Below are 21,260 nucleotides of genomic sequence, written 5' to 3' on the forward strand. Positions count from 1 at the left end.
CGGTGATTTGCTTAATTTGCTACGGACATGAACGTTTAGAAGCCATGTTGAATACTTAATGGAAGAAACACAACGCAACAAACATACCAAATTCCCCACCCCGAATTAATAATTTCAAACAATTTCAAATTTTAGACTTAATAACAGTCCAAAGTATTAACCGTAGGTCATGATTTCTACCTTCAGGTTCAACACCTTATTTAACTTCCCACAACTAATAACTTTACCCCCATCATAGTTCATCAATGGGTAGACAAAATCCTAGTTACATAATATATGAATTTCATCAATTTAGGAACCCTAGGTGTGTCTTTTCTAGTTCAAGACCGAATTTTGACAAACAAAAACCAAGAAAAGGGGCGCCCGATATCACATACCTGATTCACTGTAAAGAATTATGAAGAAAACTCAGGAATTTTGACTCTGAGAGCAATAGTGGATGCGAATTCTTTGTTTTTTGTTTGGAGCAGAAGGTGGGTATGGTTATAATGAGGGTTTTTAAGGGTAAATTGGAGTGATAATGGGGGTATAGTGGGGGGGGGGGGGGGGAGAGATTCATGGGTAGTTGAGATGTTTTATCGTGGGTTTAAGGGTGAAGAACGTGGAAAGGGAAAAGACGCGTATGTGTATTAGGTTTAAACCTTTTGCTCAATTTTTTTTTTTAATAAGAAAACTTACCTGGGTAACTCAATGAACCATTATTGTACATCGACGGTGCCATTGAATGTCGACTGTCCATCGAAAAATAGGAAAACTTACTTGGGTAATTAGACGACCCGTCAATGTACATCGACGGTTCGTCGAATTACTTTGTCAGAGAGTTGAAATTTCAAACTCTTTGAACTTTAGGCTCTGCATATCGTCAATGCGCATCGACGGACCATCAATAATGTCGACGGTCCCGTCAATTTGCACTGAGATGAACTTTTAGTAGATTCCTGAGTTTCAGTTCCTACACACTCAACACCCGTCAAACAACCTAGATACACTACTAAAAACAAAATAAACACACTAAAAAATACAGAAATCTAAATTTGGATTATCTCCCAAGAAGTGCTTGATATAATGTCGCGGTCCGACGGTGGTACCGTGTTATTCCGGATCAGGATACGTTCCCAAATACTTTAACTGATACCTATCAACAGTTCTATCCCCATCAATACAATCATGGTAGTGTTTCACCCTATACCCATTCACCTTAGATGTCTGAGTTTTATCTCCGGACTTCAATTTAATCGCCCCATAGGGTGTAACATCTCAAAGGACCGGACCACCATGATTCAACTTGCCCGATAGCAGCTTCAACCTGGAATTATACAGTCGGACAAGATCACCTTTGTATAATTCTCATTTTAGGATCTTCTTGTCATGATGGTTTTTCATCCTCTCTTTGTACAATGCTGCACTCTCGTAAGCCTGCTACCGGAATTCATCCATCTCGTTGAGTTGAAACAACTGAAGTTTGGTCGCTTCATCCCAATCCATATTCAGCTTCTTTAAGGCCCACATGGCTTTATGCTCAAGATCAACTAGTAGATGACAAGCTTTGCCAAAAACCAGTTTGAAAGGAGAAGTCCCAATCGGCGTTTTGTAGGCAGTCCGATAAGCCCAAAGAGCATCATCAAGTTTTCGAGCCCAGTTAGTCCTATTTGCATCAACATTATTAGCCAATATACTCTTGATCTCCCAATTGGAGACTTCAACCTGCCCACTTGTCTGAGGATGATAAAAGGTTGCAACCCTGTGCTCTACACTATACTTCTCTATCAGCCCAAGGAAGGCTCTATTGCAAAAGTTAGAACCACCATTACTGATTATTTCCCTCGGAGTACCAAATTGAGTAAATATGTTTTTCTTCAAGAACCCCATGACACTCTTGGCTTAATTGATGGATAAAGCCACCGCTTCTACCTATTTAGACATATAATCCACAGCAACCAAGATATATTTGATGCCACGAGAGCTCACAAAGGGCCCCATAAAATTGATTCCCCAAACATCAAAAACCTTCACTTCCATCACAAAGTTCATAGGCATCTCCTGCCTCCTACCAATATTTCTTTGTCTTTGGCACTAATCATAAGACCTTACTAACAAGTTTGCATCATGAAAGAGAGTAGGCCAGTAATAACCACATTCTAGAACCTTAACAGCAGTCTGAGTAACACAATGATGACCCCCAACAGGACAGTCGTGGCACGCCTTCAGAATCTCTATTACTCACACTCGGGAACACAATGCCGAATTATGTTATCAGCACATGTCCTGAACAAGTATGGCTCGTCCCAGTAATACATATGAGAATCCCGCAGAAACTTCTTCTTCTGTTATGACTTTGTATCATCAGGAATAAGGCCCGTCACCAAAAAGTTGGCAATGTCTGCATACCATGGTACTACCTCAGCTGACACTTCTAACACTCGCTCATCTGGAAACGTATAATCTATATCTAGCTCATCTGAAGGTCTCCTAGCTTCGCCAACTTGATTTCAGATCCGTTGCGGCCTTTTACCTCGAAATCAAACTCTTTCAACAACAGCACCCATCGAATTAACCATGGTATAGCTTCCTTCTTCACCATTAGATATCTTAATGCAGCATGATTAGTGTAGACCACAACTTTGGATCCTAACAGATAACTTCAAAATTTCTCAAAAGAAAATACCATAGCAAGAAGCTCTCGCTCAGTCACTGTGTAATTCATCTGAGATGCATTCCATGTTTTACTGTCATAGTAGATAGGGTGCATGATTTTATTATGTCTCTGGCCAAGCACAGCACCAATCGCAAAATCGCTCGCATCACACATCGACTCGAATGGCAGAGACCAATCAGGAGAAACAATAATAGGAGCTATGGTCAAACGCTCTTTTAATTAATCGAATTCCTTGCTAAACTTCTCGTCAAATTCAAACTTATCCTTTTTTTCAAGAAGCTTGCACAATGGATTAGAAATTTTGGAGAAATCTTTGATGAAACGCCTATAGTAACAAGTATGTCATAAGAAACTCCGAACACCCTTAACTGAGATAGGTGGAGAAAGTTTTGAAATCACATCAATTTTTGCCTGGTTGACCTTAATCCCCTTTTCAGAGAATATATGCCCGAGAACAATCCTTTCCTTTACCATGAAGTGGCTCTTTTCCCAATTCAGCACCATATTAGTCTCCTCACATCATTTAAGCACTCGACCCAGATAGTCAAGACAATCATCAAAAGAGTCACAAACCATAAAGAAATTATCCATAAAGACCTCAAGAATGTCTTCCACCATATCAGAAAATATCGACATCATACACCGCTGAAAAGCAGCCAGTGCATTGGTAAGACCGAAGGGCCTCCAGCTGAAGCGAATGTCCCATAAGGACAAGTAAATTTCATCTTCTCCTGATCCTTAAGGGCGATGTTGATCTGATTATTTCCAAAATGCCCGTCTAGAAAGCAATAGTAAGACTGCCCCTCTAGCCGATCAAGCATCTGATCAATAAAAGGCATAGGAAAGTGATCTTTGCAAGTAGAAAAGTTAAGCTTGTGATAGTCCATGCAAACTCTCAAACTTGTCACAGTCCTTATCAGAATCAGCTCATTCTTTGCATTGGGCACCACTGTGTTGCCTCTCTTTTTTGGAACACATTGAACTGGGCTCACCTATTTACTGTCAGCAATAGGGTAAACCACTCTAGCATCTAACCACTTGATGTTTTCTTTCTTTATGACTTCTTGCATGTTTTCATTCAGTCTCCTTTGATGTTCCACACTTGGATTTCAATCCTCCTCTAACTGGATTTTATGCTCACAAATCCCCGAAGGAATCCCCCGAATGTCTGCTATGGTCCAACCAATAACACGCTTATACTCACGCAATATCTTTTCAAGCCTCTGGATCTGCTCCTCAATCGGTAATGCTAAAACCATCACTGGTAACTTATTATTTGGACAAAGGAACTCATACTTCAAATATAATAGGAGCTACTTAAACTCAAACTTCGGTGGCTCAACGATAGAAGGCTTTGCTGGAGGAGTTGTGGCAAGAGCTTCTCCCAAACTTTCCTCTTCCATCTTAAATTCCACACCTTCATCAACAACATCAAAAGAATCAATCACCAACATGTTATGGTAAGAACTTGGTAACTTCATCCCCTTACTTGCATGAAAAGTCACCTTTTCATCATTGACTCGGAATTTAATTTCATTCTTTTCCGAATCCATAAGAGCTCTTCCCATAGCATGGAAAGGTATCCCCATAATTATCGGAATATATCGATCTACAACACAGTCCAGAATCACAAAATTAGCAGGAAACATAAATTTACCAACCCGCATAAGAACAACATCAACCACGCCAACCAGCCGCTTAATGGATCTATCAGCCATTTGTAATCTCATGGTAGTCCGCCTTGGCATCCCCAAACCTGATTTCTTGTAGATATCAAGTAGCATCAAATTAATACGTGCCCTATTATCACACAGAACACAAGCAAAATAATGGTGCCCAACAGAACAAGCAATGGTGAATGCCCCAGGATCTCCCTTTTTCTGGACAGTAGTTGTTGAAATAATGGAACTCATATTATGAGTCAAACTCATGTTACACTGTCTTCGTCTTGGTTAACAGATTTTTCAAGTACATCGCAAAACCGGGCATCTCCTTGACAGCATCCAAGAATGGAAAGTTTAGAGATAACTGCTTCAGCTGATCATAAAATTTCTCGAATTTAGCATCTTCTTTCTTCTTCACCAACAATTGCAGAAAGAGAGGCTTAGATTTGAAAAGCTGAGTCAAAGGGCGGAGAGCCCCTTTTACAGTCTGCTTGCTCTTATCATTAGCCGCCTTCGAACTTTCTAGAATATTAGCAACTTTCTCCTTACTAGGAACCTTATCAATTATAATTGGTGCATCAGACTGCACCTCTTCCTCTTCATTAATTGGCTCGAGATCAAATACCTTCTTTTCAGCACTTTGGAGCATTTTACCACTATGGATACTGATAGCAAATACACGGTCTACAACGCCTCCCCCTGTTAACACCTAATTTTCACCTCATAAAAGTATATTTTAATTTTCATATTTCCCGAGTCCAAGACGGGGTAAGGATGCCCTTAAAAAATTAAAAATCCGAAAAAAATTGCAGAATTGACGTTTGATTATTATTTTTAATAAAATATTAATAATTACAAGAAATTACGTGTTATTTACTTTCACAAACGTGATTTGAAAAGAAGATACACATCCCGCTCCGTGTAACTCGGGAAAATTGTTAATTAAGATGACCGCATTTTTCACACTTTTAAATATTACCCGGAACTATGTCAATATTAGGTTTATATTAAAGATCGTATTTTAAAATGGCATATTTTTGTTTTTATAAAAAAATAAGTTTACAGCAAGTTTCTAGACGAATACGTATTTTCATGAAATTAAGTAATTATTCGAAATGGAGTATAAAGTTTGAAAAGTGTGTATTTTAAACACAGGGGGCCTTTTAAATAATTTAAAAATCTGGGGGGGGGGGGGTGGATTTATATTTTAAAAGGGGGTTGGAAGTTTATAACAAAAACCTCCAAAACTCCCCCCCCCCCCCCCCAAACCAATTTATGTGGTCTTCGTCCACAACTCATCTCATCCCGTCTCTCCCTTTTTCTCTTCCATGCGGTGATTAGGGTTCCTCCATGGCCACCATTAATGGCCTTTTTCTTGCCATTTTCCAGTGATTTTCGTGGGGGTTTTCACTCTCACGTCGGGTTATTATGGTTCCTTAAGTTATTTTTACATTTTCTCAATTGTTTTACATACTATCGATCCTAAACTAGGGTGTTACCCGAATTTCTTTATGTGGGGAAGCCATGGGCGAAGTCATGAACTTTTAGCCATCTTGTGCTACCCAATACAATATTAAAGGGATTTAGGGGGAAATTCTCTATTTGGATCCATTTGGATACAATTTTGGGAATCTTATCCTAGTTAGTACAATTTGTTTACGTTAGAATTCTTGTTTGTACCTATTTGATGACTAAGCGTACTATTGTCTGTTGTTCCTTAATTCTATGGGATTATTTGGGGCAAATTCTATTACAGTGGGTTGTATTTTGTTTTTATTGGTGAGGTGTGCCATTTTTTATTAGGTATTGTACGAATTTGATATTTTTTTTTTTTTTTGCAAATATCACCTCGTCCTTTGTGAAAAATTAGAATTATTTTGAAATTAGGGTAAGAACTGGGGGGGGGGGGGGGGATTTCGGATGGGAATCTTTTATTCCCATTTTTATCCCTAAACCCATTTGGAGTTGCTATAAATAGAAAAACACTTGCCATTGCTAAGGGGTCTTTTTTCTTCTCTCTTTTTCCTTTCCCTGTTTTCCTGAAAATTTTCCAAGTCCAAAATTTACTGCAAAGTTTTCTAGCTTCTATACACTAAATATATAATATGCTATACAACATATATACAACAATATACTATTATTTACTAAAAAGATGCAAACTATAACATAAGCTAATATATAGAAGAAGAATTTCAAGAAAAGGATCATTTTTAATAAGGTTTTCTAGTGTTGTTTGAAGTGTTGTTTCCAACCCCTCCTTTTGATCTTTTGGTTACCCCTACAGAAGGTAAATCCTTTCCTAATCCCAAACTTTATTTTCAACTTTGAATATTTACTACTCTAGCTCATATATTATGTAAAATGTTCGGATTGATAATTTTTCATTTACAATGATGATCCTGTCCATGTTTTGATGATATAAGATAAGGAATAAATTAAAGGTGTGTTTGTTATGACTAAATAGGTGATACAATCTGTTAGGTTTAAAAATGAGAAGATATAGGTTTAAAAAGGGCATTAGTCCCAATTTTGTGTTGTGCTTGTTTCTCTTTTGAAATTTTGATGTCTAAGACCTTTATTTAATGAAACAGTACCAAATAGTGATTATCTTAGTTAAATTGAAGTTATTTTTTCTCTAAACTACCCTACAATGGATTTTGTGATATTAGACTTCATTGGGCCTTTAACTTAGCCAAATGTGATCTTCATTGGCCATCTTGGTTCATTTTAGTGATATATTTGTTCTATGTGTGAAAACTGTCTCAGCTTGATGAGATTCTGCCTTCAAAATCAATGTTGGAATCATTTGTTAGGATTAGGTGAGCTTCTTGTGAACACTGTCTAATACCTTGAATGCTTAGGGCTTAAGACTTAAAGCATAACATTTTGTTACTATTTAAACTGCTATAATATGGTACCAAAATTATGCTAAGTGTTTAATGATTTGATCTGTGGACTATGCATTCTCAGTTTCCTGTAAAAGGAAGAAATTTTCAAAAGATTTTCAAAAACATTGTTTAGAGCTTGGTCTGTAAACTCAGGACTTTGAAAATTGTCTAAATGTTCATGCTATTTTAAGAATTGTAAACTGGATGGCTTTGTTGATTTTCTTCTTGTCTAAGTACCTTAATAAATAAAAAAAATTGATTGGTTATGAATCTTGTAAAAGACTTGGAAATTTGGAAATTGTATAAGTGAGTTAGTTGAGAAGTTGGAATCTTCCCTGCTAAATGAAACTCCATTAGTCTACATCGACCTATATGTGTGCTTATTTGAAACCTTGAAAGTTAATTGATAGAGCAGGTTTGGAAGTCCCTTTTCATTTTGACCTTCATTCTGTTTAAAATTATTTAAACCTTCTAAGCTTGAAAAGTGAATCTGTTTTTGCAAAAGAGAGCATAAAAGGTGTAAGTTCATGTTGTAATGGTTATGTAACCTCAAGATTGTTAGATAATTGTCTATTTTTCTTTCTTGTTTTATGAGAGGCTGTTTCTCCTTATAACTTGATTTCCCTCTAAATGACATAGTTGGCCACTGTCTTCAAAAGCAACTTGTTTCCCTCCTGGAACTTGCATAACTAAGACCTCCTTGAGTAGGAACATGACTTTTAAATAATATCCTGCTGAATTGCAGTCTTTGCCTATCTTTACTTATAAAAATCTGAAAAGGTGAATTTGTGTATACTGGCTTTGTGCAAACTATCATGTGCTCATTTTTAGTACATCTTTTGACCTTACAATAATGACCATGCACCTTTGAGTTCTTTTCTCTGAATTTTCTGTAAATTGGTATAGTTTTTATAGAAATTGGTTAGCTATGTGAATAAAAAATGGAAAACCTACTTTTAAATCATACTGCGTTCATTGAAATAATATGTGGGATCACTGTGATCCATTTGGGATGGACCTTGTTTCTTTTAATATTGTTGTCTACCTGTTATACCCCGTATTGTCGTGCATTGGATTATTCGTAAGCTTATTGACATGAATTCAAGGCCAAGGTTATTTTTGAGATACGAGACAAGGACTGATAATCCCGATTTTAATAAATACACGATTTGCTAGTAAATTCCAATTAGTATGGAAATATTAGTGGAGATTAGGAATTAACTAACCATGATTATATTATTAAGCGGGGATTAATAATTAATTAAGCTAAGTACACCGTGAGTGGGCCCCACCCGATTCTTTAATAAAAAAAAATACATAAAACAATAAAACAATAAAATGGATGAGTCATTGGGGTGGGCACGTGTAGGGGTATTAAGCTCCCTATAAATGATATTTGATGACTAAGAATGGTCATGTACACATTTTCATTTTCAACTAAGTTAACTTGAGAGAAGGGCAAAGTTGAGCTAGAGAAAGGAAGGGGTTCGGCCATGGCTGCTCTAGCCGAAGCATGTGGCTTTGATGAAGGAAAAATTTAATTTCTAAGGGGTTGTAAACATGCAAGTGATTAGCAACATTAAGGAGCCAAGCTTGTTAAGGTAAGATTTAATTCTCTTTAACATGTTTTAGAGGTGGTTTGGACTTTGTATAAAATTGGTAAATGTGGAATTGGATGTAAAGAATTGGGTGTGATGATGCTAAGTTGCTGTTCTGGCCGTGTATGGGAGGGGTTGTTCTAACTTAAAAATGGTGAATTAATTTTAATATTATTGTCGTTATGGTTGTCATTGATAGTGTAATGGAAATGGAAGAATTTGATGTTTTAAGTGGAAGTTGTATTTGTTTTAAGAGCTGTGTGGGCCGTGTTGTTATTGGTATTGAATTGGAGGACTAAGTGTAATTAAGAATTATGTGTTGGGTTATGGTAATTGTTGAACTATGATAAAGTCATTTTGATGAAGTATGAAGTTACTTGAAAATGTCGTAGCCATTATGTTAGCGATTATTGAATGTTGTAACGCGTGGGGTGGTTGGAATGTTATGTGGGCTGTTCGGAGTATTCAGGAATCACGTCTTAGCTAGTTTTAATATAGTATTGAACATGTGATTGTTGATATTGACTTGGTCATTTTATAGTCGGCTTGAAAGAGAGGGAAGTGAACAATATAAGGGAAGTGCCGCCCAATTGCTTAGAAATAAGCTACTAACGTTGAAGTACGTTTTACGCCTTTCCATAGCTTAACCAATGTCTTGACATTTCAATATAGGTTGAGACACTTCGGGCAGCGTGTACGTATCGTATAACGGATAAGCATTAAAGGTATGTAAAGCTAACCCTTCTTTCTTTTTGGCATGATCTTTATGAAACAAACAGACGACGTGTATATGATTCCAAAGAAGTTCCTATTCTTAGAGCCACTAGGATGGCTAATGTTCTTGATTTCCAGAAGTTGTTCATTATGTCTTGATACGTGTCTATGATTCCAGAAGTTCTATTATAATATAATCCATAGTGACATTCGAAGGGTAGTTGATATGATTATTGTCTTGATTATCAAATGATGGTTCATTTTGATTATTCTATTGAGTCTCAGATATGACTTAGTTTGCATATGGTTTCTCACTATTCTGCTCGTGCATGCCTCAATATATCTTTCACCGAGTCCCGGGCCGGGTATGTTTTCGTGCACAGTTCCACTGCATTGTTCACCGAGTCCCTCACTAGAGGGCCGGGTACGATATATATATATATATATATATATATATATATATATATATATATATATGATGTGATGGTGTGATGATGTGATGATGTGATGGTGTGATGATGTGATTATGGCGCCAAGGATGGTATGTGGCGACCTTATTCACCGAGTCCCATAATGGACCGGATATGATATATGATATTGATATGCATGATTTTCATTTCGTAAGACATGTGTATTGATATTTTAAAAGTCATACATGTTTCTGGTAATCTCTATTTCAGTTATGATCCTCTTTATTGTATTTCATGCTTTATATACTCAGTACATATTCCGTACTGACCCCCTTTCATCGGGGGGCTGCGTTTCATGCCCGCAGGTACAGATAGTCGGTTTGGTGACCCTTCAGCATAGGACTTCTACTCAGCTGTCTTGGGAAGCTCCGTTGTTCCGGAGCCTAGACTTTTGGTACAAATCTTATGATGTATATATATATGTTTACCCAGGGGTACGGCGGGGACCTGTCCCGTCATATTTCGCTATCGATATTCTTAGAGGTCTGTAGACATATATGTGGGTTGTGTATTAGCTTGTTCAGCTGTGTCTATACGATGTGCTATGGATATGCTCTTCTATAATGGTAGCCTTGTCGGCTTGCGTATGGTGACGATATGTATTGGCAGCCTTATCGGCTTGCGTATCATGTTATGATTGGATTAGTTGTGACTCCTCAGGAGACAGTTTATCTGGATATATATATATATATATATATATATATATATATATATATATATATATATATATATATATATGATGACGTTACGAACCTTGGAGTTCTTTTGCAAGTTTCCATATTGTTCTTCGATTCAGTTTGACTATATCTAATAGGTACGTATACGAGTGTCCAGGTCGGGCACTAGTCATGGTCCACGGGGTTGGGTCGTGACAAAAGTGGTATCAGAGCAGTTCATCCTCGGAGTGTCTACAGACCGTGTCTAGTAGAGTCTTGTTTATCGGTGTGTTGTGCACCACATCTATAAACAGGAAGCTACAGGACATTTAGGATGTTACCTTTCCTTCTTATTCTAGATCGTGCGATAGAGCCAAGAGATAGGAAATGATATCCCTTATATACCAACCCTTGATTTCAGCGGAAGAATGACATCGACAGAAGAAAGTGACTGATGATATTGGAAGTTACAATGTACGCAGATAAGCAACGGTGCGAAAGATACATGTCGGATGAGGTACGAATATTGAAGTATGATTGAAATGTAAAGGTGAAGAATGAAAGGGAAGGTAGACAGGAGAGCATAACAGGCATAGTATGAGTTAGATATACGAGGTAAGTTCATCATTTTCATTCTGTTATTGATATGGGGAGCCCTATGTGGCTATGATATGATATTATATATACGTATATATGTTGGCCCTGTGAGGCATTGTTGGTATTTCCTGCGTGCACGTTTTGGGATAAGTAAGAAATACAGAGGAAACTCTGCCAAAGTTTTCCTAGAAATAAAAAAAAAAAAGAATGAGATATTAGTTCGTGATATTCTTGAAAGGTCGTGTCAACAGTAATGATGGGATTTGACTAAGTTGCCAGTCTGACTTCGAGAAATAACGTAACTATTGAGTTGATAGTAATAGTAATTATGAGGTCGATATCGATAGGGTAAATTTATCATGTTGGATTAAAGCTTTAAGAGATACCCTCCATGTCATCCGTAAGAGACATCACTCTAATTTGGGAAACTTGATTTCGAAGAAGTATATATGAGCAGCAAAGTTTGGAATTCATTTGAATGGACCAGAATACTTTCCAGTCACATTTTACCTTAGAAGAGACTCATGTTGAAGAGAAAAAACATCCACAATTAAGTTTCACTTTTATTGAAGAGTACAAAGCATACAACAAGTAGTTTATGAACTAAATAATTCGTTCACAACTCAAGAACAAATCTGGAGGTAAACTATGTGAATCAAGCATGAGAAGTCTCGTGGTGCTTGTCGGATTCTAGTTCTTCTTCTTGTGGTGGTTTTGGAGGATGCTTCAGATAAAGTAATCTTGGAGTTGGAGCGTTCTTGTGTTCTGGAGGTAACATTTCATCATATCTTTATGTCCTTGAGTTTATTAGTTTTTAATCAACTAATTGGAGATGGAATTTATAGAAGGAAAACTCAAACTTGTGAGCTGTCTTAGATCATGTGTTTCGCGTGTTGTTGATGAGATGCTAGGATAATTTGGAAGGGCTTGCGACACTAAGAGATGGTTTAGAAAAGGGTGGCAAATTTTAACAGAACGTTTTATTGAGGTATCGAGTGAACTGATAAGTAAGGATAAATTACGACAAGTTTATAGTTAGAAGAAGTAATAGTATGATTAAGACAAGAGTACAGAAGGAGAAGAATTGTGACGAATATGAATGTATTGATAAGACAACTTGCTAGGTATTAAGGATAAGATTGACCAGAAAGGGTAAAAGGTTAAGAAGTGTTGCACTATAGGATTAATTATGAACCGGATATTATGTGAATACAATAAGGATAATTATGAAAATGAGTAAAGCCTAGTGAGGAAGTGACTAAAAGATATGACGTGGTCTATGAGACTGAGGTATAAAAGCAAATGTGAAATGGAAAGACAAGGTATAGAACGAATAAGAAAGACTTACAAAGTCCTTCTATAGGAAAAGTTCAGAATAAAGATTATTTGATAACGAGAATGAAAGCGAGCACAAGAAAAGAAGGAGTTAATTGAAAGAAGGAAATAAGGAGAAAGTGAACGAGATAACAGTGAAGTAACAAGTTATGACATAGCCAAGAACACGAGTAATATAAATGGCATAACTTGAAAAAGATTGAACTATAGAAAGATGAGCAACGAGGCAGAATGAGTGTCTGAAATGACTAGGATGATAAGAGCAAATAGGGATGAACATAATACGTTTTGAGAATGAGAAAGGGGTTATGTAAAAGTAGTGTTTTCCGAAGAATACAGAGGTAGCATAAGATTCCTCGTGTACAGAATAAATGATGGACATAGACTGGAGAAATGGTAAGAGAATTCAAAGGGAAACACCTAAGATAGACGTGATTAATTGAGTATGAGTATAGAACAAAAGGGAAATATATAGCTACGAACTTAAAGGTGTAGTACGATGACAAGGTTATGAGACAAAATTGTCATTTAGATGAACCCGATATGAATTTGAGTAAGTTAGAAGTCAGTTTTGGGTACACAACAAGGGTGAAAGAGCATAAGTCATAAAGCAGTACTGCGTGTACATGACTTCACCTCGGAAATAGTTAAATCCTTAAAGGACAAGGACTGTAGGCCTAAGGAACAAATAATGTATTGTAAATTTATTAGAGGAAACAGATGATATCCATTGGGATAAAGATAATACTACAAGAGAACTTTGGACACTTATCATCGGAATATAAGTGCTAACCAATTGAGCATTTGGAACGACTATAGGCACTGATTAATTACAGATTTGAGTAAAGGGAATGTGGCCTTAGATGAGTTCCTACATGGGTTGCATTACTCGAGTAAAGATGGTTAGATGAGATTTTGTATTGTATATAGAAAAGTTCTCATCGCCTCGTGATTGTGTTAAGGTTTCGTACATAGGTAATCTAAGTTATAGATGATAAAGAAAAGGCTTGAATATGGTACAATATACAAAGTGAATTGAAAAATAAAAGATCAGATGAATTTGAGATTGTGAATGGGGACATGTAGCAGAATATAAACAGATGATAAGTACACCCATAAGGGGGGAAGCGAGTGAGAGAAATACAGGTGTAAGATGGAAACAATTGATACTATAATATATTTGATATGGATACTTAAACATCAAGTGAGATCCGTTGCTGAAACAAGTTAGTAAGATCTGAGGGCCTGCAATAAACAGATGGGATTCAGAATGGTATTTGAGATAGTGCTGAGAATTATTTGTAAAGATCTTGAATGATATGACATTACAAAGTAGGTGCTTATAAAAATAAAGAGTACGACAATAGAATGGTAACGAGTATCTTAAGAGGTATTATAAAGGATAGCAATGCTATACTAGATTAGAGGTTAAGATTTGGCAATAAAGTTGTGCGCTAATGATGTTGAGACCTATAAGTGGCAAGGGAGAGAGATAGAGAATTTCTATAGTAGGATATGAGAAAATCAAAGGGTAAATAAAGAAAGGGACAGGAGTATGCTGAGATAAAGGCTACGAGCGAGCTTTAGTACAGATGAAATATGTAAAGTAGAATGAACCAGGAGAAGGGAGGACTACAACTAAAATTGGACATACTTTATACGATTTGTACAAAAATAGTTATGCAACCTAAAAATATTTGTATGCTAAGAATGAGACCAAGAGAATACTTGATAAGAAGAGTAAGGATTCAGTAATAACAATACGGTTGCGATATTTTGGATACATTAAGGAAAAGTGTAAAATGGTTTGAACCAAAGCACCGAAAGAGGATTAGTACTGAGGGCAAAAGCCATAGTTGAGCCCCAATATCGATTGAAAGATACAAGAGAAGAATGTAAGGTCTGCATAAAGACTAGTGAGACAACACTAAGGTATTTCTCAGGCTGATTTGAGCGCCTTCGCATATTCTTGTAAAGATTGTAACATGATGCGTGATAGGAGAACTAAGAGCAAAATCTGCGTAAAGAGGCAATAGAAGAGTTTGAATAAAAAAAATAAAGAAACGACACGAGATAATATGCCTAAAGTGTTATAAGTTGGATTAAGGGAAATGGTTTAAGCGAGACGATCAGAACAAGCAGGTTACTGGATGACAGCGAATTTACAGGTCAAATAAAAAATTCTTTCAGAATTATACCAGTTAATAATAGACAAACCACAGAGCAGCTATGTAAAGTTATAATATGAGGGAGCTCCAGTGCTACTTGATAGCCAACTCTAAAGATCGAGATTAAAAGCTAAAGGCAAAGTGACAGATAAAATCTTTTAAAAAGAAGTCGAGGAGTGATACATGATGCTGAAGATTCCAGAAGATGGACTGTAACAGCGGAGCAATGTAAGGTTATTAAAGTAAAATAATGTTACACCAAGGGAAATTTCGTCTTATTCGTAAAGTCTGCAAAGGGTCTACAGGTTACCAGAGGCATGAAATACTCCAAGGATTGTAACGTCTAATAAATCGACGAAGGACGTCAGCGCGTTATAAAATCTTATTTAAAGATTAAGAGGTAAGATGAAGTGAACGATATATCTTAAGGGAGTAACTATAGGGGAAGAAAGCGTCGAGTTATGACTAAGTGCACCAGGGAGTGAGTACGATTTCAGCAGAAGAGCTCGCAATACAACCGTCAACCAACTGCGAAATGAAAGGGAAAGTAAAGACAACGACGTGGAATTACCACCTCGAAAGGCAAGAGCAATAACAAATATTATGGAAATGGTCACTGAGAGAGCTAGAATGCGTTATAATAGAATGAAGGGATCGACCAATGAAAGAGGCATGTGAAGGGCATAGTTAAGTAAAAGAACGTTTAAGGAAATATTAGGAGTGTAAGATTAGTTTAACATTCAAGGACGAATGTTCCAAAGGGGGGAAGAATGTTATACCCCGTATTGTCGTGCGTTGGATTATTCGTAAGCTTATCAACATGAATTCAAGGACAAGGTTATTTTTGAGATACGAGACAAGGACTGGTAATCCCAATTTTAATAAATACATGATTTTCTAGTAAATTCCAATTAGTATGGAAATATTAGTGGAGATTAGGAATTAACTAACCATGATTAGATTATTAAGCGGGGATTAATAATTAATTAATCTAAGTACACCGTGAGTGGGCCCCACCCTATTCTTTAATAAAAAAAATATATAAAACAATAAAACAATCAAATGGATGAGTCATTGGGGTGGGCACGTGTAGGGGTATTAAGCTCCCTATAATGATATTTGATGAATAAAAATAGCCATGTACACATTTTCATTTCAACAAAGTTAACTTGATAGAAGGGCAAAGTTGAGCTAGAGAAAGGAAGGGGTTCGGCCATGGCTGCTCTAGTCGAAGCTTGAGGGTTTGATGAAGGAAAAATTAAATTTCTAAGGGGTTGTAAACATCCAAGTGATTAGCAACATTAAGTAGCCAAGCTTGTTAAGGTAAGATTTAATTCTCTCTAACATGTTTTAGAGGTAGTTTGGACTTTGTATAAAATTGGTAAATGTGGAATTGGATGTAAAGAATTAGGTGTGATGATGCTAAGTTTCTATTTTGCCCGTGTATGGGAGGGGTTGTTCTAACTTAAAAATGGTGAATTAATTTTAATATTATTGTCGTTATGGTTGTCATTGATAGTCTAATGGAAATGGAAGAATTTGATGTTTTAAGTGGAAGTTGTATTTGTTTTAAGAGCTGTGTGGGCCGTGTTGTTATTGGTATTGAATTGGAGGACTAAGTGTAATTAAGAATTATGTGTTGGGTTATGGTAATTGTTGAACTATGATAAAGTCATTTCGATGAAGTATGATATAACTTGAAAATGTCGTAGCCAATATGTTAGCGTTTATTGAATGTTGTAACGCGTGGGCTGGTTGGAATGTTATGTGGGCTGTTCGGAGTATTCAGGAATCACGTCTTAGCTAATTTTAATATAGTATTGAACATGTGATTGTTGATGTTGACTTGGTCGTTTTATAGTCGGCTTGAAAGAGAGGGAAGTGAACAATATAAGGGAAGTTCCGCCCAATTGCTTAGAAATAAGCTACTAACGTTGAAGTACGTTTTACGCCATTCCATAGCTTAACCATAGTCTTGATATTTCAATATAGGTTGAGACACTTCGGGCAGCGTATACGTATCGTATCACGGATAAGCATTAAAGGTATGTAAAGCTAACCCTTCTTTCTTTTTGGCATGATCTTTATGAAACAAACAGACGATGTGTATATGATTCCAAAGAAGTTCCTATTCTTAGAGCCACTAGGATGGCTAATGTTCTTGATTTCTAGAAGTTGTTCATTATGTCTTGATACGTGTCTATGATTCCAGAAGTTCTATTTTGATATAATCCATAGTGACATTCGAAAGGTAGTTGATATGATTATTGTCTTGATTATCAAATAATGTTTCATTTTGATTATTCTATTGAGTCTCAGATATGACTTAGTTTTCATATGGTTTCTCACTACTCTGCTCATGCATGCCTCAATATGTCTTTCACCGAGTCCCGGGCCGGGTATGTTTTCGTGCACAGTTCCACTGCATTGTTCACCGAGTCCCTCACTAGATAGCTGGGTACGGTATATATATATATATATGATGTGATGGTGTGATGATGTGATGATGTGATGATGTGATGATGTGATGGTGTGATGATGAAATGGTGTGATGATGTGATTATGGCGCCAAGGATGGTATGTGGCGACCTTATTCACCGAGTCCCATAATGGACCGGATATGATATATGATATTGATATGCATGATTTTCATTTCATAAGACAAGTGTATTGATATTTTAAAAGTCATACTTGTTTCTGGTAATCTCTATTTCAGTTATGATCCTCTTTATTGTATTTCATGCTTTATATACTCAGTACATATTCCGTACTGACCCCCTTTCTTCGGGGGGCTGCGTTTCATGCCCGTAGGTACATATAGTCGGTTTGGTGACCCTTCAGCATAGGACTTCTACTCAGCTATCTTGGAGAGCTCCGTTGTTCCGGAGCCTAGACTTTTGGTACAAATCTTATGATGTATATATATATGTTTACCCAGGGGTACGGCGGGGCCCTGTCCCGTCATATTTTGCTATCGATATTCTTAGAGGTCTGTAGACATATATGTGGGTTGTGTATAAGCTTGTTCAGCTGTGTCTATACGATGTGCTATGGATATGGTCTTCTGTAATGGCAGCCTTGTCGGCTTGCGTATGGTGATGATATGTATTGGCAGCCTTATCGGCTTTCGTATCATGTTATGATTTGATTAGTTGTGACTCCTCAGGAGATAGTTTATCTGGATATATATATGATGACGTTACGAAACTTGGAGTTCTTTTGCAAGTTTCCATATTGTTCTTAGATTCAGTTTGACTATATCTAATAGGTACGTATACGAGTGTCCAGGTCGAGCACTAGTCATGGTCCATAGGGTTGGGTCGTGACACTACCCTAGTTAGTAGCTTGACATTTTCTAGACGTCTATTTGAAAACTGAGATTGCTATCAGCTAAGTATGGTTTTATAGATCAAAAGTTGTAGAAAGTAGACCTATCTTGACTTTAAAAGTTTCAAACTGTGATCATCTGCTATGGTAACCTGTAGTTTTCCTTCTTTTGTCTTTCCTTTTTTTTTTTTACTTAAAAATCCAAACGTAAATAGGATCTACCTCAGTGTCATGTTCCCTTTTTTGTCCTTGCAGTAACTTGTTGAATCTGGCTTGGATTTTTACATATGTCTTGTTTGCTTATGTAATCATGGGAATAATGTCAAACCAGTTTTAAGACTTTATTTGTACATCCTAAGACCTATTAGGTGATGAATTGGTTTTTTCCTGATAAATTGTGGTTTGCATTGCTAGACACCTTGACCTGTCTAAGTTGGGACTAATCTGAAAGGATTTAGACCCATTACTTGTCATTATGGAGTTTAGATGAGTGCAAGTTAAATTAGGAAGGGCCCTTAGCATTGATGCAGTTTCCTGTTATTTAAAAATGAACTAATGGCTAGTTAATTCATCACTTTGTTTTCTTGATTGTTGTTTCACCCCTTAATGAGATTAAAAACAAGATTAAGAGTATGCCCCCCTCCCCCAGCTAGACTTCTGCCTTTTTCTTTACCTCATCTTCTACTGCTTCATATCTGTGCCCCTCAACTACTGATATTACTTGCTTTATCATCTAAAAAATGTGCCATGCCCTCTTTTGATTTATGCCATGTTTTGATTATGAACTTTGACACTCAATACCATGCCAAAAGTGAAACCAAAACTACTTATATAAGAACAGATATAGCACTTGCTCACCTGTACCTACCTCTGCCTGACTGTTGGTGACTATAACATGTTTAGTTGGTTTTGAGCCTGGGAATAGAATCACGCATTATCTTGATCCTCTTTTCCTTCTATAGCTTGTCTTGATTGCCTCTCTAATTGGAATTTTCTCTAAAGTTTGCATTGGTCATTTTTTGATTCACACTTATGCCCTCAGACCATTTCTGCCATCCTGAGATTAGCTGAAATTAGACCATCATTTGAGGTTTTGTGCAAGTATTTTATAGGATCCATTAAACCATTTATGTGATTGGTACTTCAAACTTGACTGATATCTAAACTTTCTTAAACTAAAATTGATATAAAGTGGCTGCAAATAACAAGATTGGTCTTTGTGGTTTCTGGTGAAGGGGATAGACTAAGAAATAGTTTGTTCGCACTTAGGTCCAATTCCTTCTTTTTTGAAAATAGGTCTTTGATTAGATAATGCATCTCCTTGCCTATATTAGCTACTGACCTCCTAGAATGGGATAGAAGTAAAGACTCTGGAATGTCATAATTAGAGCCTTTTGCCTTGAACCTTTGCTCTTGAATTGTTGTGCTCTCCCTACTCTGCCATTATAATTGTTACTGATTTGCCATTCTAAAACTAACCATACACTTCTTGGTATTGTCATAGTTGTTTGCATGAACTTCAAGTGTCTGTTGTGTCTAGACATTGTCCACATTTTACATTATCTAAAGCCGCTTAAAATTCTCATTATTTGCATGCTAAAGAACGATTTGATTCTTTTGTTCTATGATTGTAATCAGTCCTAGTGGATTGTGCCTGCTTGTATTGATCTTGAGTGACAGAATGATACATGAATATAGAGATTGTTTGGACCATTGGTTACGTATTAAGAAATAATAATCAACCAAAAGTATGTTGCATATCAGGAGTATAGAGGGTATGCCAGTGGTATATCATGTATATTATAGCTTGGACACTTAGAAAATTTGAGAGGAAATGGGGATGGTATACCAGTGGTATATCAGGTATACCCCCTTTTTCGACACTGAGCCATCTCGTTTATCTGCTGCTAGTTATGGGCCTAGCCCAATAAAATTGTAATTTATTTTTGGCATTGTAATAATTATTATATCCCTTTAATTTTGTATTTAGTTTAATTTGTGAACTTATACTAATTTCATGCATATCTGTTTGTACCTTTTACCACCCAAAACCCGTTGGTGGGCCTCAATAGGATCCACTGATGTATCTAGATCGAGTCAACCCAACTTGGAGCGTACGTTTTGGGCCCGAGGATTTTCCGCAAACGCATAACATATTCTTGTTGGGCTTGGTCGGCCCAGTATCCCTATCTCTTTATTTATTTGTGCATTTAAAATTCTATATCTGTGTATTATCCTATAAATTGGAACCCTTAAGGTAACCCCCATATTTCAAGTCGCCTAAATTCGATTTCTAACTATGTAAATCCAATTTTCACAAACTTTAATAAGATTTATGACTCCAAATGGATCGATTTAATTTCGACTGAAAACGATGGATTTCATAGATTAATGGGACTAATTTAGGACATTACGAAACGTCACACCTGAATGTATGGGCTGATTTGGACTAAAAATTTGCGGGGCTAATTGTAACTATTTAGACCTAGATAAAAAATAAAATTTGGCTAAAACTTGACCAAGGCATGAGATAAAAATGGGCTATATATATGTAGTATATTATTAAGTTATAGTAGCATATCATAAGTATTCTCTTTAAAACAACTTTCTGTACTAAAATATGTATATATTGTCAAAAACTATTTTGGATGCAGTTATGTAGTGTCCTACTTAGGCTAAGAGTCCTCGGGTATTAGCCTAAGTGTTCTAGTCCGACACCTCAAATGCCCAATTTTGGGCAAATTTTTACCACTTTTGATTCTTGAAATGCGCTATTTTTGCATGAATGACTAATGTTTATTTGCAGAAATATTAAACAGAAACTATTTTTTTCAGAAACCAATTTATATCTATATAAACATATTGCTAGAACCAGTAGGTAAACCGTAATTGAGCAGATGCTTAATACCGAGATGCCTAACACTTTCCTCAGGGGATCACTAGGACCCTTACCAAGACTCTGTGCAGATTAGGTTTCTTTTAAAATTATCATAAAATAATTGTTTTAAATGAACCATTTTCGACTCGATTTTTCTTAATTTCCTAAAAATTAGGTGGCGACTCTAAAATAAGTCCATTTAGAGCACCGTTAAGTTGAAGTAGATTTTTCCTTTTTCCCGGTACGATTGATAATCGTACTTCCCCGGGACACTTCCCTCTTTAAATGAGGCAAGTGCAAATACGAATC

The 21,260-nt window shown here is 36.5% G+C and overlaps 1 protein-coding gene and 1 long non-coding RNA gene across 2 annotated transcripts; one reads left to right on the forward strand and one right to left on the reverse strand.

Moving 5' to 3' along the window:
- Window positions 1–3,969: 3,969 nt before the first annotated feature.
- Window positions 3,970–4,587, reverse strand: LOC132639576 (uncharacterized). The gene has a single exon (XM_060356014.1). It carries the CDS (start codon window positions 4,585–4,587, stop codon window positions 3,970–3,972), a length of 618 nt encoding a protein of 205 aa, XP_060211997.1.
- A 1,709-nt stretch (window positions 4,588–6,296) lies between these two features.
- On the forward strand, window positions 6,297–10,644 carry LOC132642569 (uncharacterized). The gene is made up of 3 exons (XR_009583240.1): window positions 6,297–6,607; window positions 9,479–9,531; window positions 10,296–10,644. It is a non-coding gene; the product is annotated as an uncharacterized LOC132642569 (long non-coding RNA).
- Window positions 10,645–21,260: the final 10,616 nt, after the last annotated feature.

Source organism: Lycium barbarum, chromosome 5 (assembly GCF_019175385.1).
Source record: "Lycium barbarum isolate Lr01 chromosome 5, ASM1917538v2, whole genome shotgun sequence".
Classification (NCBI taxonomy): Eukaryota; Viridiplantae; Streptophyta; class Magnoliopsida; order Solanales; family Solanaceae; genus Lycium; species Lycium barbarum.